Genomic DNA, 25,990 nt, shown 5'->3' with positions numbered 1-25,990 from the left:
TTGTGTAGCAGATTGGACCTAGGGCTTCCTGATGTGTAGACGAGCACTGTACCAACTGAGCTATGTCTCCAGGCCTGCGTCATTATATTTCAAGGGCTTAGGGAATTTGAATTATATATGAATGAGTAAATGACACAGCTACAGTAATTAAGAATGATACAGATACATGCCACTTCTTAACTCAGAATATGAAGCTTTCTCTTCTCATTAAGGATAAGTTCCAAAGACTTGTGGTCACAGCTAATATGGTCTTGCCTGGTATGGCTCTTGGTCCCTTGGGAACCTAACATTTGCCATCTTGTTTCTTAACTTCAGTCACACTTGCTTCCTCTTTAGTCCTCAACCCTTCTAATCATACTCCCATTTTGAAGTCTTTATCTTTACTGCTTCATCTGCCTGAGATACTTTGCCCCCAGTATATCTATCTGTCTAGGTCACTTGTGGTGATTTGAATGAGAATGGCCCCCATAGGCTCATATATTTGAATGTTCTGTCACCACAAAGTGGAAATGTTTGAGAAGGTTTAGATAGAGGTATGGCCTTGTTGGAACAGGTGTATCCTTGTTGAAGGAAATGTACCACCAGGTACAGACTTTGAGGTTTCAAAAGCCCACAACAGGCCCAGAATTGCTGTCCTCCTTCTGCCTTTGGATCAGGATGTAAAACTCTCAGCTACTTCTTCAGCACTACTCTTGCATGTTGTCATGCTTTCCATGGTGATGATAATATGTTGTGGAATTTTAGTTTAATATATGCTACATTTGTTTATGCTGTGGAATATTTGTTTAATGAGGCAAAGATATGTTGCATTATTTTATGTTACATTTGTTTAACTCTGTAAAGCCCTGCTATTTTGCCTGTCTAAAATACTTGATGGCCAATAGTGAGGCAGGAGAGGGATGGATGGGGCTGGCAGGCAGAGAGAATAAATGGGAGGAGAAGTCAAGTCTGAAGAAAAGAGCAAGGAGTGATAAAGGAGGAGAGGAGGTTGCCAGGGCCCAGGCACCCAGCCACATAGCCAGCCACAGAAGAAAAGAAGTGTAAGAAGAAAAGAAAGATATATAGAATAAAGAAAGGTAAAAAGTCCAGAGGGAAAACATAGTTAAAGAGAAATGGAATGATTTAAGTTATAAAAGCTGGGTAGAAACAAGTAAGTTTCATAAGTAAGAATAAGTCTTCATGTATTTATTTGGGAACTGGGTGGTGGGTCCCCAAAGAGACAAAAAATCCAAAAAAAAAAAAAAATACAATAATGAACTAAACATCTGAAGCTGTAAGCAAGCCCCCAATTAAATGATTTCCTTTCTAAGACTTGCCTTAGTTGTAGTGTCTTTTCATAGCAATACAATAGTAACTAAGATGGTCACTCTCATGCTTTTCTACACCAATCTCTTCATATTTGATCCTTCTCCTTATAAAATTTCTTTCCTCAATGCTTAGAGTGGGAGAAATCATTTTCCTAAGGAAAGAACACCAAATTGGTTATTTGGTACCAATTGGTTAGCCCCGAGATCATATACATATAGGTAACATTATATGGACTAAGCAACTTGTGTTTATGAATTTTGGAATATAAATTAACAATTAAAGAAAGAGACCATGAAGTTCATAAAGAGCAAGAGCGTATATGGTAGGAGTTTTATATATATATAGTTGTATCACAGTTTCAAAACTTAAAAAAAATCCTCCTTTTATCTCTCTGGCCTTTTTATTCTTCTTTATCAGTCTCATCGTAATCTGATTGTCCATATTTTATTAAAATTTAATTTCTATGAGACAGAAACTTTGTTTTGTTAGCTACTATTTTCCGGTTTCTAGAATAGAATTTGATCTGTATTGGTCACTAGATAGATACTGCTGAGTGGTGTACTCTTAGTTGAGATAAAATGAAGTAAACCTCATTAACTTCTTGGGACATTAGACTAGGCACAAGACTGTTCTTTTCTAGTGTATTACAGTGGGAAGAGCCTTTAAAGGACCCCATTATTCATTCATTCAAGGTATATACTGCATGTGTATAAAAGTCACTTTAAGACAGAACTAATTTTAAAAAAGCAATATGTATACCCTTTACCCTATGCTATTGACACTCTGCCCAGTTTCCTGTTACGATCTTTCTAATCAGCTATTCTTTATTCTAACTCTTGCTTATCATTGGTGTGACTACTCCTGAGTTCATGTTGTAAGGCAAGACACTGATATATTTTTCTACTGTAACTATTTATGGAGACCAGAGGCCAGTCACCTTAAATAATGATCACCAGTACTTACAACGAACAAAAATCATCAACCTCATTACAAAAATGAGAGGGAATCAAATCACTCTGAAATGTCCTCAGTTATCTTGTCCCCTAATGGGTGGGTTTCCCTAACAAGGCGACTCTAATATAAAATTTAGAGGAAGTGATGGTTCTTAAAGTGTATCACTGTGCTGAACAACTGAGGAAGAGAGGAGAAGAGAGTAGGAATGCTTGGCGATAACCCAATGACAACTTCAGTTGATCCTGCAGGCTGTGTTAATTACTTCTGTAGGTTTTTCTGTCATATCAATCAAAAGATGTCTATAGATTTCTGTGGTGGTTTGAATAAAAATGTCCCCCATAAGCCTATGCCCATAGGGAGTGGCACAATTAGGCCTTGTTGGAGTAGGTGTGACTTTGTTGGAGGAAGTATGTCACTGGTAGGTAGGCTTTGAGGTTTCAGAAGCTCAAGCCAGGCCTAGTGGCTCACTGTCTCTTCCTGATGTCTGCCTATCCAGATGTAGAACTTTCTACTTCCTCTCCAGCACCATGTCTGGCTGCATGCTATCATGTTCCTTCCATGATATCAATGGGCTAAACTTCTGAACTGTAAGCCAGCCCCAATTAATTTTTTCCTTTGTAAGACTTTTTGTGGTCATGGTGTCTCTTCATAGCAATAGAAACCCTAACTAAGACAAGAACATACAACTTCATGTCAGCCAGGAGCAATATCTTCTCAGCAAGGCAGCTTTGACACTCCCTAGAGATTGTCAACTGGAGAATACTTCCATTCACTTTTGTGTTTGTGTGTGTATGTTGTTGAGGATGGTGATAAGAGTGCAGAAAAGTAGTCTTAAATTATTTCACAAGTATAGTATTCTACATGACTCCCCACATCCATGTTCATAAATTGTTCAGAGGTTGATATATAAGAGTGATGCTTTCCATGCATGGTGCCATACACCTACAATACAAGTTTACAGAAGGACAAAGTAGTTAGACTGGTATGGGTTTGAGGCCAGCCTGGACCATATAGTGGCTTTTAGGCCAACCTGGGATACAGGGAGAGATCATGTTTCAAAGTAAACAGACAATTAATACATGAAAATATAGTTTTCAATTGGGGACAATTTTACTCTTAAGGATATGTTTGACAATATCTGTAGACAGTTTTGTTTGTTACAACAGAAGAGAAAATTTCTTACTGCTATGCAGTAGATAGAGGCTAAAGATCACTTACCACGGATAATACAGCAAACAGTTCCCAACAAATATCTGGCTCAAAGTGTCATATAGTGCTTAGGTCAGGAAGACTTATTTACAGTTAAGTCTGTTCACTCTTAGAAGAATATGAAATAGCTGACCAAATCAGATGTTGTTCCTTTGGAGAGTGAGATCTTATCATACATGGATAAACATAGATGGCAGAAAAGTGAGGGGATGAATAAATGTCAGTACAAAGGAAGAAAACAATTCACAAAGAAGCAAAAATTGTGAGGAAGGATGGTGCTTGTTTTCCTTTTATAAGATCATTCAGGAAGCAGAGGCAGGCAAATGTCTGTGAGTTTATGGCCAGCTTCCTTTATGCGGAGAGTTTCAGGACAGCCAGGACTACATTAGAAGACCCTGTCTCAAAAAAGATAAAAATTATAAACAGATTGTTTATTTTTATTAGATGAGAGAGGCTATGGTACTGTGATAGATTAAAGTTTGTGCCCAAAAATGTGCACATAGAGACACAAGTGTGCTCTGTTGAACTCTTTCTATGTTGTTGTTGTTTTTTCCAGAACTCTCTACCACTGAGATTTGACCCCGGGCTTCTACTCACTTTTTATTTTGAGAATATGCTCTCACAAAATTTCCCAGGTTGCCTTGACCTCTTTCAGTATTTCAGGCAGGACTTTGCCTTGTGATCTACCTGTTTCATGCTCCTGAGCAGCTGTGTTACTGGCCCATTCCACCAGCCATGGTTCCTGTTCTTCTTTTTGCATCTCTGTATTCTGAACCTATGACTCTCATCACATAAACACATTCCTATGCCTTAGTGTCTTAAGGAAACATACCAAATAACGCAGCAATACCTGCAACTGACTGAAATAAAGATGAGTTTTTCATTGCATATATGTGAAAATCTATTTAAAAATCCAGAAGAGTTGTTTTAAATAAGAAACAGTTTATGCAATTCTATAAAAGAACAAAATGCCTTTTGTCCTCACCTCAAAGTTCTCACCAAAAAGTATTTTGCAATCTCAAACTGGTTGTGTTCTGAAAATGGAAAACATCCAAATGGAAAAATGAAAGTAATGATTTTTGCCCACAGGGATGTGATTCCACCATTTCTGCTGTGCAAAACTTTGTATTCTGGGACAGATGACAAAATAGTATCCTAGGCCAAAGGCACAAATGCTTTCATTTTCTGGAAAGTGTAAAAATATACCTTTTAGCGCCATCATTCCACTAAAATAGTGCCCATGTCATGAAATTGATTCAGAAGTCTAGCACTAGTCTCTCCTACCACAGGCCATCATGAAGAAATCCCTAGAGGAATCTGTCTCAAGGAAGTTGAAATAAGAAAGACACAGTCTAGAAGAGGTCATTATCAGTGGTCTACATGAATTCCTTTGGCCAGACTAGATGATGTATCTCTAGGGCTTCTGAGTATTGGCTAGCTAGTAAGGCTCCACTGATTCCTTCACTAGAAAGTGTCTGGTGGTTATCCTGGTCTATTTAATAGAGTTCAGAATCATGATGAAAATAAACCTCCAGACATACTTTGTAGGGATCATTTTGAGTAGGTTGAGATGGGAAGACCCATCCTAAATATGGGCAGTTTCATTCTGTGGGCTGAGGCTCTGGACTGAATGAAAAGGAGAAAGTGAGATGAGTAGAGGCATTAATCTTCCTCTGCTTTCTGACTGCAATCAGCTGCCTCAGGCTCCTACTGCCATGACTTAGCTACTGTGAAAGATTGTACCCTTAAACTATGGGCCAAAATAAGCCCTTTCTCCCTCAAGTTCGTTTGACTATGTATTTTGTCTGAGCTGCATGTAACTAACAGAACCTCTTTCAGCCAATTGGGAGCTGCCTTGTCACCACTGTATCTACAAAAGTCTATTCTCTGTGAATGGCTAGTGATGTTTCTAAGGTGCATCTGACTCTATGGTGCTATGTGGCTTCCAGAGTCTCCTATGGGATCAGATTGAAGTTAGTCTCAACCTCTTTATTTGGTTTTGAGTCACATTCATCCCAGCATCCTCACACCACAGACAACTTCCCTCCCTTCCCTTCATCTTGGAACAAATTGCTTCCATAAGGAGACCTATCTAAAGCTCTATTTCTGTAGAAAATTTCCCAAGTCTAAAATGCCTAATTATTCTGTTTTTCCCAGAACTGTGGACATTTTTTAGAATTGGGGTATTTCAGCGCTTAAGTCTGGAAAGTCCTGGACAAGCTTTGATGAGTGGTTACCCTTCTAGCAGATAAACATTGTGATCACTTCCTTGCTTCAAGTGACTTGGTTGATCTAGATAACATAGTATTTGTTAGTGGTAATCTGACAAACCAAATATGACATACAACACAAAATGTTTGATTCCTGATATGGTCATTTTTGGCTGACTGAGTCCTCCCAAAGGTAGGTTTATTTACCACCTCACAATTCCTGTGCATTCAACAACTATTTCTTTTGAGCCATTTATCTTTCTGATTGCAGCTCCAAGATATAAATTCTCAGAGAAGAAATGGAGAACTTTCCTAAGATTCATTATGTGTTCAAATACATGGAACATGTAAGGCCAATGGCACAAAATTTTGATGCAAAAGATGCTGAAGGAGAAAGAGCCATTACAATAGGATTTGGGGAAACAGGCATAAGTGATCAGCCTACCTTAACCTTACAGAATCATTACCAACATGGCAGACAGGTTTGATAGTATTTGTACCAATTCCCAACCTTCAGGATTGCATGTGACTCATGAAGAAACTAGCCCAAATGATTTTACACGGAGGTTTCTTGATAGAGAATTTAGGCTGCAAATCACCTCACATCATACTTGCAAGATTCTTTTGGACTTCTATCAGGATGATGGCTTTAAAACCATTTGAAGTTCTAAATTACTAGTCCTTTTATATTTCAATTTTCTCATTCCCTAAGGACTATGGTGATAAAAGTTGGAAGATTATTATATGAATGTTAGAAATTATTAGATATTCTTAAAGGTTTGTTGCCCCCTCCTGCACTTTCTTTTGAGATAGGACTAGTCTAGAACTCACTGTGTAGATCAGGCTTGTCGCAAATTCAGAGAGATTTATGTGTCTCTGCCTTCCAAGTGCTTTGATTAAAGGCATGTACCACCATGCCTGGTTGTTTTTCCGATTTTGAAAAAAAAAAACAAACAAAAATCATTAAGCATGTAAAGAAGGGATTCGTGGGTAAAGAATTGTGACTTTCAAGATAGAAACAAACTATTTTGCCCTATTTATTGAGAGGAAGCTATAAAAGCATGGGTTTCTCTGACAAGAAAGAAAAAGAATTAACCGGGGATATGATTAAGACAATTAAGATTATAAAGCCTGCAAGAAATAACTGATCAGTTCTTTCTTTTTACAGTGTTGCATAATCTGTGAACTGAAAGGTCACTCAATGAAGTTCACAGCTTTTACATTTAGAATAAATAAAAAAAAAAGAAATTCATCCTATACTGTTTCTTTGCCACCAATAGAGTATAATACTTGAAGAGGTCATTGGGTTAAAACTGAACTATAAGAATTTTATCTTTATTGGTTTTTCATTATGAGAATAATACATGCTCATTATAAATGATCTGCAAAATACAGAGAAAAGACACAATAACTGTTCACATTCAGATCTACTTTTATTTTCTTTCTGTGCATTTTTCTGTTGTTTTATTTTTAACTTAAAATGAGATCATGCCATAACTTTGAAGCCAATATTGTCTCTTAATATTTAACATGGCACAGCAGACTTTTCTAAAAATTACCATGTAAAGTTATGAATGCTATACTCTTTCCTAAGAAGAACACAAAAGGTCACATTATATATCAATGCCAGTTTTGTGATAGTTACTATGTTAAATTTCCAGACCACTGTGGTTTAGCAATGTCAGGAATAATTTTATCATCTCATTATTTTGGTGATAAGAATTAATTCATTCTGTAAGTGTTTATTAAACACCTATAAAATATTCAGGTATTATCCTAGAAGAAAACAATTGTTACCAAGATTAAGCCCATTCTGATACAAAAGAAATTAGGGTATACCCATTGAGTTATTCATCTGTTCATTAATACAAAAATCATTATTAAATTCTTATAATGTGTGAGGCACTGGATGTTCACATTAGATCCATATTCAGAGATGATATTAGCTACTTACATTGAGATTCAAATACAAGAGGATAAATGATGTTGTGTGAGAAGTTTGAATCTAAAACATTCAACTGCCAAGATGATAGCAATCATGATACTAAAGCTAATGTTAGTAGCAAACACAAGTATGCCAATTAACTTTTCCCAGGAAGTTTTCTAAGAGTTCAATATATACTAACAATTTGATTTTCTTAATGCCACTGTACTTCACTAAACTCAAAATCCTACTGGTCATAAGATGCATTTTAATATAACAGCTGTTGAAGTATGAGTGAAAACCTGTATTACAAAAATTGATGAAACATGAACATAGGTTAATTATACACAAAGTTCTAAGTAATGTTTAAGGAGATATCAAGTCTTCTATAAGGTATCTGAGTGAGAATTTGAACCCAGTTATACCTACAAATTATAGCTTTCTCCTGCTCCCTTTTTCTTTATGAGGAAGTATTTGCTATGTTGGCCAGGCTGATTTCAAATAATCCTCTTGACTTAGCCTCACTAATGGCTCTAAATACAGACATATATCACAGATCTTTTTTATTTGATTTTTTAAAGACAGTGTTTCTCCGTGTAGCCTTAGCTGTCCTGGAACTTGCTCTATAGACCAGGCAGGCCTCAAACCCAAAGAGATCCTTTTGCCTCTGCCTCCCAAATCCTGGGATTAAAGGTGTGAGCCACCACTGATGGACATTCAAATTTGTACTCTCAATTGGTACACTATCAATAAGATAATCTTTGAATCAGAGGTACTGAGGGAACAATTGAACTATAGTGTCTTTTTATTTAGTATTTATTTTTATTTATATTGTGGCAAAGAAGCTATTTTATTTTTTATTATAGAAAACAACTGGAGAGAAAATAAATGACTTCCAAGATGCCCTGCCTCAGACACTTAATTTCTTTTGCAACTCTGATAATCCACATGAAAAGTTTTACAAATCAAAACAACCTTTAACTCCACAATTACATGCTTAGACATTTATCTTGGAGAGAGCATCTGAGATATCTGTAGAATAGCAACTACACTATTAGATATCATAGTGAACATTTTGAAATAATCTTAGTATAAAAACAGAATTCTCTTGGCAAATTTGGTTCAGCTACAGCAGGAAATATTGGTCAGCTATTAAAATTATTAATTGAAGGATTGTGGGAGCCAGAGGAGTCAAGGACACCACAAGAAAACTCACAGAATCAACTAAACTGGGCTCATAAGAGCTCACAGACTGACAACCAGGGAGCCTGCATGGGACTGACCTAGGCCCTCTTACATATATGTGACAGTTGTGTAGCTTGGTCTTTTTGTGGGACTCTTAACAGTGGGAACAGGGGCTGTCTATGACTCTTTTACTGGCTTTAGGGACCCTACTCCTCATATTGGGTTGCCCTGCCCAGCCTTGTTACATGAGGAAGTGCTTAGTTTTACTGCAACTTGATATGCCATGTTTTGTTGATATTCATGGGAGGCCTGCCCTTTCCTGGATGGAGATGGAAAAGGAAGGGATTGAGGGGTTGGAAGAGAGAGGGGATGGGGAAGGGCCTGGGAGGGGAGGAATGTAGGAGGCTGTGGCTGGGATGTAAAATAAATATATAAATAAATTTACTTAAAAATTATTAATAGAGGATGTAAATAAAAGTATTTTAATGTATTAGTGAGGAGAAAAATCAAGTCATCAAACTTTAACTTTTTTTGAGACAATGTCTCATTGTCTATCCCTGGCTGGCTAGGAACAACTTGAGTTGTTCTCTGTTGGTCTCTGTCTCCCAAGTGCTAGTGTACCATGCTTGCTTGCTTTTTCTTTTTCTTAAAAAAAAAAATCCTGCCTGGCAGTGGTGGCGCACACCTTCAATCCCAGTACTCAGGAGGCAGAGGCAGGAGGATCTCTGTGAATTTGAAGCTAGCCTGGGCAGAGTGAGTTCCAGCACAGGCTCCAAAGCTACACAGAGAAACCCTGTCTTAAAAAACCAAAAAAAAAAAAATCCTGTCTGGTTCAAAATAAAAAGAGGCTGGAGATATAGCTCAGTAGTAGAGTACTTGCTAGTTTGTACAGGGGCCTTTCATTTTATCTCTGGACTGGGAGAAGAGAAGAAAAAAAAAGAAAACAGAAGAACTTGAACCCAGAGAGACAAACAGAAAATATATCAACTGAATTTTGGAGTGTGTTATATGTGAGTAGTGGGATTATTGATAATTACCTTTCCCTGTTTGCCCTTACTGCTATAACATTTTTCTAGTGAATGTATATTGCCTTTGAATTTAAAGAAGATAGCATGAAGATTCAATCCATATTTAGTCTCACTGTTCTATTTCTGTAACATGACTTTAAACATTTTAGCATATTTTTACACACATAAGTGGAGCTTCTATGTGTATTTTCATATTCCATATGGATATTGATAATATTTCTGACTTCTAGGACTAGTCCCATTCAGGCAGATCAGTTTCTTTCTGAGTGCACATGGCCACAGGCCTGACCTTTCTGAAAGGTATGATATGACATGGTTTGAAAGGTATGAAGATGCTTCACCTAGCTCATCAAAGCTCAGAGCTTATGGCTGACGTTCTACCATCAGAGAGCTATCCCTCAGGCTTATGGATTTTTACCCTATTAAAATGCAAATAACCAGGGAGAAGTATACATTAAACTTTATCTGTCACCTGTGTTAAATGAGTGTAACGTATCATTTTCTGGGAATAGGTTTTAATGGGGAAGACATGGGAATTTAAGGGGGGAGCAGAGAAAAGAAAGTATGAATGAATATACATGGCATCTGAGGAATAATTAATATTCATAATAGTAATGTTTTTATTTATGGTTTATGAGTCACTAAGGAGTATGTTATCACATTTAATCTTAATTAAATTAAATAGTCTGGCTGTTGCCAAGACAATCTTCAGCCTTCATAATTTTTCTAGCGAAATTACTAAAAGCCATAGTCCTACTTATGGAGAAATACTCCTTTAACTTTCCCCCTTTATCTTCTAATCATGTGTGGGATCAAAAGATTGTCCAAATAACTAGTGAAGATAGAATGAATCAAGAAAACATTATTTCTCTACTTAACCCATTATTCATGTATTTAAAAAAAAACAATACTAACATTTTTCTAGGAATTTTTGTTGTGAAAGATAGTGACCAATTGGAAACAAAAGAAAATATCTAGTCAAATACTTTACAATATTTGTGAGCATGGATCTTTTCATTAGCCAATTGAGAATAAAAGAGACAGGAATGTGGTGATATTTTATTTGTGCTGAAATGTCGTGATATTTTATTTGTATGTTAACAAATAAAGTTTGCCTGGAGATCAGAGGTCATAGGCCGCCATAAATAAAAGTCTGGCAGTGGTAGCACACTCTCTTAATCTGATCACATGGCAGGCAGAGTCTCTCTGTGGTCAACAACACAGCCAAGCATGGTGACACGAGATTTTAATCCCAGTACCAACCATAGAGACCTGGAGGTCTGTATAGACCAGCAGTGATGAGGAAGTGATGTGGCTGGGCTTAGAGCCAAGGAGAAGGCAGAACAGCAAGGCCATAAAGGCGCAGGTTAGAGAGGAAAAAGTGGCTCTCTTAGGAAGCTACAGTGGCATGGTGAGCTAAGGTTAGCTGGTGGCTCTCACTATTTTTATGATCTCTAAGGCTTTCACAGCTGTAATTGGCTCTGTGTTTCTTATTTAGTAAGACTGTTTAAAAATTCGTCTACACAGGAAAGGACAAAAATTAGCAATAAAAGAATGGACTGGGACTGGTGATGTGGTTCAGTGGGAAAAGTGTTTTTTGTGCAAGCATGAGGGCCTGACTTCAGATTTCTAGCACCTACTTAAAAGCTGGTAAGAGTGGTATCTCTGTAACCTCAATGATATAGAGGTAGAGACAGGGGGATCTCCAGAACTCGATAACTAGTCACTTTATCTGGTTTGGTGAGTTTAAGGATCAGTGAGAGAGCCTGTCTCAAAAATATTTTTTTGTAATCAATTTGTAATTTGTAATCAAAGAGTGCAATAAAGAAAGTCACCCAGTATTGACTTAGGTTCTCCATATGCATGTGCATATATGTGTACATCCATACCTGCATGCAAATGTGTCCATGCCCACATTAGGAAGTATATACACTACACAGGCACACAGAGACATACAGATAGACATGCATGCATAACACACACACACACACGCACACACCAGCTGTTTGAAGGGAGACCCTGCAGAATTACTTCCTTTTTATAATATAAATTAAGTGAAGCTGCAGTGTAGTGGTTAAAAACAGACTTCTTAAGTTGGAATTCTGGCTTGCTTATAAATCTGCTGTGTAAATGTGGATTTCTTAATTTCATCATCAATAAAATGAGTATAATTTCCTCATCATTAAAATGAGTATAATACTTGAACAACCTCATGGACTTGCTAGAAGAACCAAATCAATTAATGTTTGTAAAATTGCATATCACAAAGTAACTGCATTAAGAGATGTTAAAACCACCTACATAATCATGTAGGACCCCAAAATAATATATCAAATACTAAGAAGTATTAATTATATGGAGTAGAACTGTGGCTTTTAAGTACTCCAACACACACACACACACACATGTTTCTATGGAAATGTATTATATGTATATGTATATATATATATATGTATATATATATATAGAAAAACTTACACATTACAAAGTAAATGCAGTTATACATATATAGTACATTTCCATAGAAACATATATAGTACATTTCCATAGAAACATATATAACCATAGAGATATTAAAAATTAACAAAACTAATTAGAGAAAAACAGGTGCTTGCCAATTAGATATGCATGGTGATACTAATAGAATGTTCCAGTGAATCTTTAAGTAAACTAAAACTGTCTTTCTTAGTATTAATTACAAAACATGCATTTTTTATTATAACATATAAATAATGCAATTGATTACAAATTTCAATGAACAAATTATGAAAACTGGTAAAGAAAAGGAACAGTGAAAATGAAGGATAAAGAGAAGTAAGGATATTTAAGGAAAGGGAACAATTGGAGATGAAAGAATTTAATGAGTTTTGTTAAAAACTATAGCTGGTGTCACATGTCTGTAATTCCAGCACTTGAGAGGTTTAGGCAAAGAATAGTGAGTTTGAGGTCAGTTTTAGCATGGAGTGAGACCTTGTCTCACAAAAAACAAAGGCTAGGAATTTAGCTCAGTGGGACAACAGTTGCTTAGCATGAATAAGACACTGAATTTTATCTCTAGAATAGAAAAAATTAGACTCATAATGACATATATTGAGTGATGTTATCACGACGATATAATGATCAGCTTTACAAAGTGAGTTGACACAGGCAGTGATATTCAAAATATTCATAAAGTCAGTACTGGAGAACATACTGCAGGAAACAATTGTATTTTAGCTGGTGACTAGAGAAAACCATCTAACTAAGCCTTGTGTTCCACCAAGCTACAGTTCAGGATGAAATCAAACCTCTCCTATATCTGACAGAGATGCCTGTTAATTGAACTCCTTCTATTGTTTAGCTTCCAAGACACAATGAAGAGGTTAATCAGAGAACAATGAAAATGGCTTACTAGAAAGGAAGTGCTGGGATGCTGGTCCAAAGTCCCTGTGGGCTTCATGCAGCTGCCTGACACGATCTTCCACAGCCACCTGGGAGGAAAGAAAGAGAAGTGGTATTTTCTCAGAAATTTTAATGAAGAACAATTAAAATACTGTTTCCTTTATGGTAAGATGTTTTGGGTCTCTAAGGCTAAGAACAGCAAAGCAACAATTCATAACTCTGGTTTTAATATGTCCTAACTGTAAATGGTTTCCAAGACTCATTTTTACCAAACCAAGTTCAAACACAAATAACTTGTTGTTTTCTGACAGTTCTAAAATGATACTTTTTACTCTCCCTTCACTGGAAACCACCAATAAATTGCACATTCTAATTTATTTTATAAAATGTTGGGGAAATAGTCACAGCTATTATACTGAGTACTGATAGTATCTTGTAAATGTATATTTGGCTTTGAATCTTTGACTAATGATTTTTGTTAAATTAATTTTAACTAATTATTACTGGCTATAGAGTTTTAGTTGATTCTTAACACTAAACAACCAAAGGTCGGTGATAACTATTAGCTTGGCACTGATGTCACCCACCTGAAATTAAAGTACTTGAGAGGTTGAAGTAGGAGGATCATGCATGACAGCTATCTAGAGCTATATAGTGTGACCCTAACTCAATTCAACAAATGAGAACAAAGCAAATCAAAACAAAAAGTACAGTAAAAAACAAAAAAAACAAAAAACTGAGTTAAAAAAAGGACGAGTTGGAGAGATAGTTCAGTCACTAGAGTACTTGCGGTGACAAAGACAAGGACTTGAGTATGATGAGTCAGCAGTTCTCAACTTTGCTAATGCTCGGACCCTTTAATAAAGTCCCTCACGTTGTGGTGACTCCCAACCATACACTTATTTCATTACTACTTCAAAACTGTAATTTTGCTACAGTTATTATTTGTAATGTAAATCTCTGATATGCAGAATATCTGATATGTGAGCCTGTGAAATGGTCATTAGACTCCCCCCAAAGGGGTCTCGACCCACAGATTGTGTGTGGTGGCACATGCTTATAATGCTAGTGCAGGGGAGGAGGAGACCAGAATATCCCCAGGGTTTTCTGGCCTGTCAATGTACCTAAATTAGTTTTTCCAGGCCATTGAGAAACATTGTCTCAGAGGAAGTGGATGGTGTTCATGATGATGACACCTGCGGTTGTTTTCAGGTTCCCACATGAACACACACATATATGCATATGTACCTACACACACATTCATGTATACACACACACATACACACACACACACAAACACACCCCCCCCCAAAAAAAAGAGCAGAGGCAAGACTTAAATTTGTGGTAACACAGGGTAGGTAATGAGATGAAAGAAATTTTCAGAGTTCAGTTTTCAGCACATTTAGAAATTAATAAGAAATATGCCCCAGGCAGCATGGAATAAATCTTGTCATTCTTTTTTCCTATTATGTTTTTCTATAATACGTTTGCACACTGTCCTGTTTAAGCTTACTGAATTCCACTCTTGGTAGCGAAAGGGGGAGACTTTTTGGAAGGTGGGAAATGATACACTTTGTCATCTGGCATTTCACCAACTCAGTATTAGTGGTGGCCCCAGGCATCCTCCTCGATAACTCTGGATCTTAGTTAGGTTGTCAACAGCCCATGCTAAACAAGGAAATGTTCAGAGAGTACCCACAGGCACCAGAATTTAGGTTCTTGTGCTGTGCAGAATCATCTGTAAAGAAAACAGTTCTCAGTCTCATGAAATAATCTAAACTAATGTCAACCCTGACTTTCCAATATCAGTGAAATCCCTAATGTAGATCTAGATTTTTTTTACTCTCTCTCTAGCTTTGTCTATCTTTGGTTGAGACTCACTAAGCAAATTTCCCTCACTACTATACACAGGGAGGCACTAGAAACATTTCAGATTTGTTTGCCTGGATTTAGACCTTTTGCTCTGTCAGCCATACTCTTAACTGCTGAGTCCACCAAACAGCCAGCTGTCCTGCAATATTCTATATATATAGTAGGGTTTCATGTCATCATTATACCTCCCCAGAACGCCCTAACCACCTTCTCTCCCACCGATTGTAAGCTAGGGATGAAATACTTAATTTTCTATCTCCAAGGTGAGAATTAATTGCTTCCTCAGCATGCTGATAGTACATGGTCTACACATGGGGCATTTGAATAGAATCATCCAGTAATCATAAGGAAATGAGTGTCTCCTAAAATAGAACATGAACCTCTTGGTGGTAGAGGCTTCTCTTTGCATGTGCATGTCTCCACTGCTCCCTTCATATGACTCCATATTTGCTTAAAGACTAATTGTCAAAATAAATGGATCCTAAATTTCATGAGTTCCTACTAGTTTGGTTTGGTTGTCTATGTAGGTTTCCTCATCATGGTCTTGATGCCCTTGCTGCATAGCGAGACAGTTGTGTAGCTTGATCTGCTCAAGGGGTCCTCTGGCAGTAGGATCAGAATCCATCCCTGGTGCATGAGCTGGCTTTTTGGAGCCTACTTCCTATGGTGGGACACCTTGCATAGCCTTGAGGCAGGGGGGAGGGGCTTGGGCCTGCCTCTATTAAATGTACCTCCCCACAAGAGGCCTTACTTTCTTGTAAGAGGGAATGGGGGGGGGGGGAGTTGGGAGGGGGAGGTTGGAGGGGCAGGAGGAGGGGAGAGTGGGATCTTTGATTGGTATGTAAAATGAATAAAAACATTCTCTTAATAAAACAAAAACAAAAACAAACAAACAAAAAGAATTCTCCTAAAACAATAATGGATCCTGTATCTGTATGTGTGCATCTGAGGGCGGGGGACAAGAGGCAGAGGGAAAGAGAACAAAAAAGAATATCCACCAATGTTCATTGTGTATCTGTGACAGTCAGTTTTATGTGTAAATTTCACTGTTCCCAAAACAGACATTATTTATGAGTGTCTCTGTGAAGGTATTTTTTAAATGATTTAAAAAATGAAATTGGCATTGGAATTTGTAGTTGCAGCAAAGTAAATTGCCTTCCCCAAGTTGGGTTTGTTTTATGCAAATCATCTGAAGGCCTGTAACAAACAATAAAAGTAGGCTCATTCCTGTCCTGGTCACCAACTTCAGCTGGCACATTAATCTGCCCTGGGACTGAGATTTACTATTTTGCTTTTGAACTTGGATCTGCTCTCTACCACCAGCTGTTCTGGGTCTCTAGCATGTTGACATAAGATCACAGAACTTCTTAGCCTTCATAGTCTTATGAGCTAAAACCTTCCAAGCAAATCTTTTCTCTCTCTCTTTCTCTCCCACTCTTCTTCCCTTCCTCCCTCCTCTCCCATCTATCATCCATCTCTTTCCCCCTCCTATTTGGATCCTAGGGAATCCTGACTAGTATAACGTCTCTGTAAATTTTTGCTACTATGTTTAATAAATAAATAAGGATAAGGTATAATGAGCAGGGTATCATATACAAAACAAAATGCCTAACATTTGTTTAATGCTATGTATATAGAAATACAAATCGAAATTTTATTCTTTACAATAACACTTAACAAGTAACATTACTCCTTAATTCTATTGATATAGAAACTGAGGCATGAAGATTTAAAAAGAAACTTGCTCCAGCGAGGTAGGCTGGTGTATGCCTATAATACTTGTACTCAAAAGGCCAAAGTAGAAAGATTGCAAGCTCATAGCCAACCTGAATTACACAAAAAAGCTCAATGTTAACCTAGGCTACAAAACAAGCACCTGTCAAAACAAAACAAACAAAATAACCAACAAACAATTTACTGCTAATGCTTTGTAAGTTGGAAAATAGCATTTGGAATATTGAAACTTCTTCAGTCTGGTTATTGCTCTTAATAGCCTTGTAGAAGATTAAAAGAGAACATGGTAAATATTTGGAAAGTAGTTAACTTTTAAATTTCTCTTTTGATGTGTGTGTGTGTGTGTGTGTGTGTACACACCATATTGTGGATTGAGTCCAATGTCTTGCACATGTTAAGAAAGTTCTTTATCACTGAGACATATCACAGCCTATACACAGTCTTCATGTTCTTATCAATTAATTTATCTTATAGAGACCAAATCAAGTGTGTACCTCTATAAACATTTAGTCACCAATTCATTTTATGATCCAATATGAGGTCTCTTCTTAGTCTTTATGAACATGATACCATAAGCTTTCACAGAAACGCTAAGGAAGAACACATATAAATACACTATGAAATATATATAATTATTTCTAAATTTAGAATGTATCATTTCATGGACAAATGAATCAGGAGATAAATGTGAAAGTTGGGAAATAGAAAGGAGAAGACTGGTCAATGATCAGAGATCCTTTTTTTTTTCATACTGTTAAAGAAATCCTCATGAGAAAATGAGGGTGGATTGTGAGTGTGCCACAGGCCAAGTCCATTAGTGACAATGGTGGTCACTTCACAGGGACCACATAGATGTAGCACCTGAGTCAATTATAGTCCCTTAATTTCTGAAGACTATGGCTAAAAATTTGTCACACAAGGAGAACAATGATAATTTCTAGTGTACGTCTAGGGTTGTCAAGACTTGAAAATAAGATCAAAGTGAATTTCTCTCCTTATGACTCAAACTTAATGAAAACACAGGAGGAGATTCAAATTAAAAATGTATTCTGTACTGGAATAAAATAGGAAACAGTCCTAAAGTAACCAAGAATTAAGCATATATTTTTTTTTTCTTTACAAATTGTCACAGGAGTAAGGTTTTCTGTAGAATGAATGCAAATTGACTAAAGAAATAATTGTGAAAAAGAAAAATGTGAAGGGAACCAAGGTTTTCACAGGTTATAGTCCCTTACCAACAACGTCTTTCATTCTGTGAGCAATTATTCATGGAAAACAAATTTGATAAGCTTTTGAAACAATAGCTCACATGCATCAGACCTTTTGAACTGGCTGTGTTTTTAACTAATATGAAATAATATGGAAGCCAGAACATCAGAAACAGAAAGTAGATACCAGTACCTTGCATTCTGGCAATTGTAATTATTCTTTCTGTTTTTATTCACTTTATGTGTATTTGTTAATATTAAAAAGAATGCATTAACCAAAGATGGTCATCTCTATTTTTTCAACGCTTAACTGGCTGGGAAGTGAGACCTGGTGATAGGCTCTCTTTTGAGTAAATGAAGCTTCTTTGACCAGTTAGAGACTGTCCCAAGGAACTGGACATAGAGTGATATTGCAGCAATCAACACAGCACACTATGGAACATCAAAGAAGACACATAGTGTTGGTTTTGCCTGGTTGGAACCTGCACAGGTCCTGTGTGTGTTATCACAGACTCTGTGAGTTCATATGTATACCAGCCCTGTTGTGTCTGGAAGATGCAGGTTCCTTTGAGTCAGCCACCACCTTTGGCTCTTACTCCTTTTCAGCATAGATCCCTGATTCTTGATGTGAAAGGTGCATTCTGAGTGATCCAAAGGGAGTTGGGAGAAGGGAAAGAATACCATCAAAATATATGCTATGAACAAACATTTAAAAAATAAATTTAAAAAAGAAGGTTCACAGTAGTATTTTGAAGGAAGGAGATACATTCAATTGAATATTAGGGCTTATTTTGATTTCTTTATATGGGGCAGAGGGTAGAAGCCACGGCTTCACATGTTTAGTTTGTGAGCATCCTCCTATTGTGCCACTCACTCTATACCACGAGTTCATTTTTGAAATAGTGTACTTCTCATTTTGAAATCTGTGAGGCTAGGAATAAGATTATTAGAAAAGGGAACAGTGATATATGTGTGCAAGAATTCATGTGAAATATAAGAACCTTTAACTGACAACAGTATTTAAGTCATTAAAGGAAAGGAAAGGAAGGATAAAAAAGGACAAAAGGCAGGATAAAAATGAGGTAAAAATGAAATTAGGAAGGTGAGCTGAGCAGAAAGTTAAAGGAGTTTAAATGAAATTGCTTAAATGGACACAAGGAATAGATTAATAGGCTATGGCCCTTGTTTCCTTTTTTTACAAAAGCAATACGAATAGAACATCTTTCTGGAAGCATACATCCTGTTTCTACTATTTGATCATAGACCGCGAAAGCTTAGAACTGGAAGAAACCTTATCTATTGATCCACAAGGGTCTATTCTTTAGAACTATCCCAGATGGGCAAAAACCCTGCCATCTGCTCCATGAGTTCTCATAACCTAGTTTGCAGCAATTCTTCACTACATGCATGCCAGAGGAGAAAATAAAGGTCTTTTTATATGCTCTGTGAGAACAGGGGACATAACTCTCTTTCCTGGGCTATCTCCAGAAAGGAGCACAATACCTAACATACAACAGGTGTTTAGTCTATGTTAGTTGACATGATTATTGTACATATTATTTTTGGATTTTTACTATGACAAGTACATTCAAATAAATAATTTCTTTTTCACCATTCCTAATATTGGAATATCACTTTTCTCTTCTTCTTTTCCTTTCTCTTCCTTTCCCTCCCCTCCCCTCCTTTCTCCCCTCTTTCCTTCAATTTGATAATGAAAGTTAAAAAAAAAAACTACTTTGATAATGAAAGTAAAAAAACCATTATATTCATTTTTCCTACAATGTTAGATTTTGGAAAAATTAATGCAATCAAGCATAAAGGAACCCCAAACCCTAAATGTCTCCAATATTTTTATTCTACTTTTAAAATAAACATATCTGAGAGTTATGTATATTATTCTTTGCTTTATTTACTTATTTTTTTTCGAGACAGGGTTTCTCTGTTTAGCTTTGCGCCTTTCCTGGATCTCGCTCTGTAGACCAGGCTGGCCTCGAACTCACAGAGATCTGCCTGCCTCTGCCTCCTGAGGGCTGGGATTAAAGGCATATGCCACCACCGCCCGGCTTGCTTTCACTTTTTGATGAGTTCTGTATAATGTGCCGTTTGTGGATACCTTTTATAAGTACAGTAAGAAATCTTTCCTGGGTTTCTAATGTGTATTTGATTTTGCTTTGTGTGGTACCAAGGATTGAACACTGGGCTTTGTAAATGATTGGCATGTGCTTTGCTACCAAGCTACCCTTGGCTCTAAAAGCATAGCAAAGCAAAGCAAAGCAAAGCAAAGCAAAGCAAAGCAAAGCAAAGCAAAGCAAAGCAAAGCAAAGCAAAGCAAAGCAAAGCAAAGCAAAGCAAAACAAACCACTTCTGTACATTCATTCATTCAGAAGATAATTACTAGAATGCAGGTTCCTAGTCTATGAGACAGAGGTGCTAATATTGTTCACAGCTTAGCATAGTGTCTAGTATATAGGAGTTGCTCAGAAAAATTTACTAAGGGAATGAATGAAAATCTTGAATCCCTATACTCTGTTAGTCACTGTACTAACTATGAATATGGTAGAACTCAAAGAGTAATTTGAGGGAAATGAATGAGTACCAAATCATTCAACAAATCTTAACTCTCAGCTCTTTTCCATTGCTCAATACGTGTTAAATTGTGTTAAATTGAAAGCTTTCTTTCTTTCTTTCTTTCTTTCTTTCTTTCTTCCTCTCTCTCTCTCACTCTCTCTCTCTCTCTCCCTCTCCCTCTATCCTTCCCCCTCTCTCTTTCTTTTTCTCTTTCTCCCTCCCTTCCTCCTTTCATTTTTTTCTTTTTTCTTTCTTGGTTTTTCGAGACAGAGTTTCTCTATGTAGCCCTGGCTGATCTGGAACTTGCTCTGTAGACCAGGCTTGCCTCAAAGTCAGAGATCCATCTACCTCTACCTCCTGAGTGCTAGGATTAAAGTGTGCTACAACCACTGCCAGCTCTTTCTTTCTTTTTTTTTCTTTAAATCTGCTTTGAATCAGCCAGGAGATTAAAAACAGAAAAGAAAAAGGACACAGATAAACAATTACAGCTCTTAGAAAATGGTACTATCTAAATGTAAGTGCTGATGAATTTGTTTTAAATTTTCAGGGGCTTCCACTTTTCTCTTGACTTGCTGGTTAATCACATTTAAGCTATTGTCTTCTCTAGTGGTTTATAGTAACCATGAGGAAATGCCTTGCTAGACAATGTGGATTCTTTCTAATTCCTGATACCACAAAGAAAGCATGTTTACCACAGGCTATGAAAAATTTAACTAGGCATGTGCATTTTGATTGTCTGGCTCTTATACTGTCTTGAAGCGTGATGAATACCCATGCTCATGGGAGAACCATACTCTACACCTATACTCTTGAGGCTATTAAAAATAAAAACAACAAAGCCAAGCAAAATAAAACAAGCAAGCATAACCCTCCAACTCCTCTTTCACTGTGAGTAACCTCCTCCATCCACACACCTGCAGACTCTCCACAGTCTCCACATGAGTTTTTGGCACATCATTTTGCAATCTACAGTTTTTTGTGAGTTATATATTTGTGCTGGGAGGATCTATGTAATCTGTTCTTGCTTCCAAATCCTTCCTTGTGGTAGATGACAGACCCTCTATCTACTCTGTTCCTCTCCCGCAAATCAGACCATGCCTCCTTAAGCTGTATCTGCCCTCTCCTTGGACAGATATTTGATAAGAAAACATGTTGTGCTGTGACTTTGAAGATGCCGGACTAGGGAAAGACACTTATTGTACATCCTTGCAACTTAAGTTTGATCCCAGAACTCAAAGATGGAAGGAGAGAACTGACTTCACAAACTGTCCCCTGACTTCCACACAAGTGCTATGGCACACATGCCCATATAAATACACAATATGCACACACATAAGAATAATGAATAAGTGTTTATAAAAGCAAAGTTTATAGGGCAGGAGAGGTGGCTCAGCAGTTAAGAACACTTGTCATTCTTTGAGAGGATCCAACTTCAGTTCCTGGCATCTATATAGTGGCTCACAACCATCTATAACTCTAATTCCAGGGGATCAGCAGCACTCTTCTGACATTTGTTGGTACTAGGCACAAATGTGGTACACACACACACACACACACACACACACACACACACACACACACATTCATACACATAAAAATAAAACAAATAAATCTAAAATAATTTAAAGGGTAAATTTATGGTCTTATATAGTGCTTGTCTCTGTGTCCCTCAGTATGTACGTTAGCCTAGGTCAGATCTCATGGTATGAAGATTGTCTACCTTCTTGAAAACCTGTAAGAGTCAAAAACTCTCTTTGTTCTCTGGAGCCAAAGAGCTTGTCCCTCCCTTCAGGACCTCAGCTATGCTGTATATGGTGGCTATCTGTCCAAATGCAACTCCTCTCTGGATTTGAAGGGAAGGGTATCTACAATGTGATGCTCTGTATCTTCTAATGTCCTCCCACTTTCAAGCCCATCATGGCTGCCATATCCTTCTCTGCCAATGAAGCTCATTCTAAAGAACAATTTCATATCAACTCCTTAGCCAAACCTTTTGAGTTCTAACAACATATACCATTCATGAATATATGTTTAAACATCATTCTGAAAACTCAATTGAGACTATTACAGCAGCAGTTAAAATTCTTTTAAGTAATTTCAATCCTTTTCTATTTAAAATTAGTATTCTTTGAATTCTCATTTCTTTGTAAAGATTATTATTATTTTCTTTTATGTGTATGTATGTTTTGCCTGCATGTATATCTATGAACCATGTGCCTGGTACCTGCAGAGCTGTTAAGAGAGTATCAGATGCCTTGTAACTGAAGTTATAGGTGTTTTTGAACTACCATGTAGGTGCTAGGACCCAAGCCCAGGTCCTCTGCAAGAGCAGGCAGTGCTCTCATCTGCTGAGCCAGCTCTCCAGTCTATGAATTCTCATTTCTACTGAAGTGTAACTGAGGAAAAAATATGTTCTGAGGTAAGGTTTGGAATATGTATTTGTGATACATACAGTTCTATGGCCAAACAACTTGGCCTTCCTGAGTACAAGGCTGACTGGATACTCTTCTTGCATTTATGGTTTTCTGGATGCTCTTCTTGCATTTATGGGTTTTTGTTTTGTTTTGTTTGTTTTGTTTTGGTTTGGTTTGGTTTTGCGAGACAGGGTATCCCTGTGTAACTTTGTGCCTTTTCCTGGAGCTCACTTGATAGCCCATGCTGGCCTCGAACTCACAGAGATCTGCCTGGCTCTGCCTCCCAAGTGCTGGGATTAAAGGTGTGTGCCGCCACCACCCGGCGCACTTATGTTTTCTTAACATCAGGACACTTAGAAGTTAAATGGAACTTTTCAGGTTAGATTTCAGGGTTAACACAGGTTCCACCATGAGTGGAATATAACTATTAGCTGATTTTTGGCATGGAAACTAATGTGTGTCACCTGAGACCAACTTTTATTACTAGATGGATTGTTAATATGTTACTCATCCTAGTCTCAAATTCTGATGCTCCAGAAATCATCTTGCCTTAACTGGGATTTTGATAGTGAGACTACATTCATACCCAATCCACCTTTTTAATGTTCCTCTTATATAGATTTTCCTTCATTCTATTTTATATTTTTGTGTTGATTTATTTCTTAATACTTTAAAAGGTTTATTTACAATTTCTCTCTCTCTCTCTCTCTCTCTCTCTCTCTCTCTCTCTCTCTGTGTGTGTGTGTGTGTGTGTGTGTGTGTGTGTGTGTGTGTGAAGGTTTATGTGCAACATGTATGTGCAGTTACTTGTAGAGGCCAGAATAGGGTGGCAGGTCTCCTGGAACTATAGTTTGAGGCAGTTGTAAGTCACTTGATGTGTGTATTGAGAACCAAACCCAGGTCCACTACAAGAACAGCAAGTACTTCTAACAGCTGAACCATCTCTCCAGATCCTGAATTCTTAATATTTGACTCTTCTTTTTTATATCTTTGGTGGTGCTGGGGTTGAACTCAGAGTCTCTCATATTTTATTAGTGAGCTATGAGGGCTAAAGTTATGTTTTAAGTTTAATTTCTGTACTTAAGAGATCTATATTTCACAAATAATTAGGGATGTTGGGCAATTCCTTAAATGTCTTTCAGCCATTTGAACTTCCTCTGTGGAGAATTCTCTGTTTAGTTCTATAGCCAATTTCTTAATTGGACTGTTGGGCATTTTGATGTCTAATTTCTTAAGTTCTTTATATATTCTGGATATCAGCCCTCTGTCAGATGTGGGGTTGGTGAAGACCTTTTCCTGTTCTGTAGGCTGTCACTTTCACAATGACTCAGAGATACCACCTTACACCTGTCAGAGTGGCTAAGATCAAAAACACAGAAGACAGCTTATGCTGGAGAGGATGTGGAGCAAGGAGAACTCTCCTCCACTGCTGGTGGGAATGCAAGCTTATACAGCTACTTTGGAAATCAATATGGCGCTTCCTTAGAAAATTGGGAATCTATCTCCCCCAAGACCCAGCAATACCACTCTTGGGCATATACCCAAGGAATGCTCAATCATATCACAAGGGCATTTGCTCAGCTATGTTCATATCAGCATTGTCTGTAATAGCTAGAACTTGGAAACAACCTAGATGCCCTTCAACTGAAGAATGGATAAAGAAAATATGGTACATATACACAATGGAATACTACTCAGCAGAGAAAAACAATGACATCATGAGGTTTGCAGGCAATGGATGGATCTAGAAAAAATCATCCTGAGTGAGGTAACCCAGACTCAGAAGGACAAACATGGTATGTACTCACTCATAGGAGGATACTAGATGTAAAACAAAGATGACTAGACTGCTACACAACTCCAGGGAGGCTACCTAGAAAACGGGACCCTAGGAAAGACCCAGGGATCACCCAATGACAGAGAAATGGATGAGATCTATATATCTGGCACCCTCCCTCAGCCTCCTCCCCAGCTGGCGGGTACCTAAACCCGCCTGCAAAGTTCCATTTAACCAGGGGACGCCTACATGGTTCCATTCCTGAAAAAGGGAGTAGCTAGTCCGGTCTCAGTTTCCTAGCTTAGCCCCTAGACCAGCAAAAACCGCTGTGAGTGAGGCATTCCCACTCCTCCCTGAGTGCCTGCTCCCTGCCATCTTGGCCCCTGCCTTGTGGGCGTGACCATTACCGAAACCTCAAAGGGGGTTGGAACTTCCAGGCCAATGCTGTGATGGCTATCCACTACAGATCTACATGAACAACCTGGACGACAGTGGGAGTAATGAAGGGCGAGATTTGAGGGAAAGAAAGCTTAGGGGAGCAGGAGATCCCAGCTGGATCAAGAACAGAAAGGGAGAACTAGGAATAACAGACCATGATAAATGAAGACCACATGAGAATAGGAATAGGCAGAGTGCTGGAGAGGTACCCAGAAATCCACAATGATATATCCTCTGTAGACTACTGGCAATGGTCGAGAGAAAGCCTGATCTGACCTAGCCAGATGATCAGATGACTAAACACCCTAACAGTCGTCTTGGAACTCTCGTCCAATAACTGATGGAAGTGGATGCAGAGATCCTCAGCCAGGCCCCAGGTGGAGCTCCAGGTGTCCAACTGTCGAGAAAGAGGAGGGACTGCAAGAGCGTGAATTGTTGAATCCAAGATTGCAAAAAGCACAGGGACAAATAGCCAATTGAAAGAAAGCACATGAATTATGAACCAATGGCTGTGAAGCCCCCAGCCGGATCAAGCCCTCTGGGTAAGTGAGACAATTGAATAGCTTGATCTATTTGGGAGGCACCCAGGCTCTGGGACCAGGACCTGTCCTTCGTGCATGAGCTGGCTGTTTGGAACCTTGGGCTTACACAGGGACACATGCTCAGTCTGGAAGGAGGTGACAGGACCTGCCTGTACTGAATCCACCAGGTTTAAATGAATCCCCAGGGGTGTCTTGGTCCTGGAGGACATGGGAATGAAGGGAGGGGCTGGGGAGAAGG

The 25,990-nt window shown here is 37.9% G+C and overlaps 1 protein-coding gene across 4 annotated transcripts in view; it reads right to left on the bottom strand.

Annotated features, from left to right (window-relative positions):
* Positions 1-25,990, bottom strand: part of Dmd (dystrophin) — a 1,920,150-nt gene that overhangs the window by 223,544 nt on the left and 1,670,616 nt on the right. For all 4 annotated transcript variants that reach the window (XM_036174407.1, XM_036174408.1, XM_036174405.1 and 1 more), the window contains one exon: positions 13,210-13,288. In XM_036174407.1, coding sequence (XP_036030300.1) covers positions 13,210-13,288 — 79 coding nt within the window. The remainder of the gene's footprint in view (positions 1-13,209; positions 13,289-25,990) is intronic.

This window comes from Onychomys torridus, chromosome X, assembly GCF_903995425.1.
Source record: "Onychomys torridus chromosome X, mOncTor1.1, whole genome shotgun sequence".
NCBI classification, from domain to species: Eukaryota; Metazoa; Chordata; class Mammalia; order Rodentia; family Cricetidae; genus Onychomys; species Onychomys torridus.
This window is presented reverse-complemented; position numbering and strand designations above follow the sequence as displayed.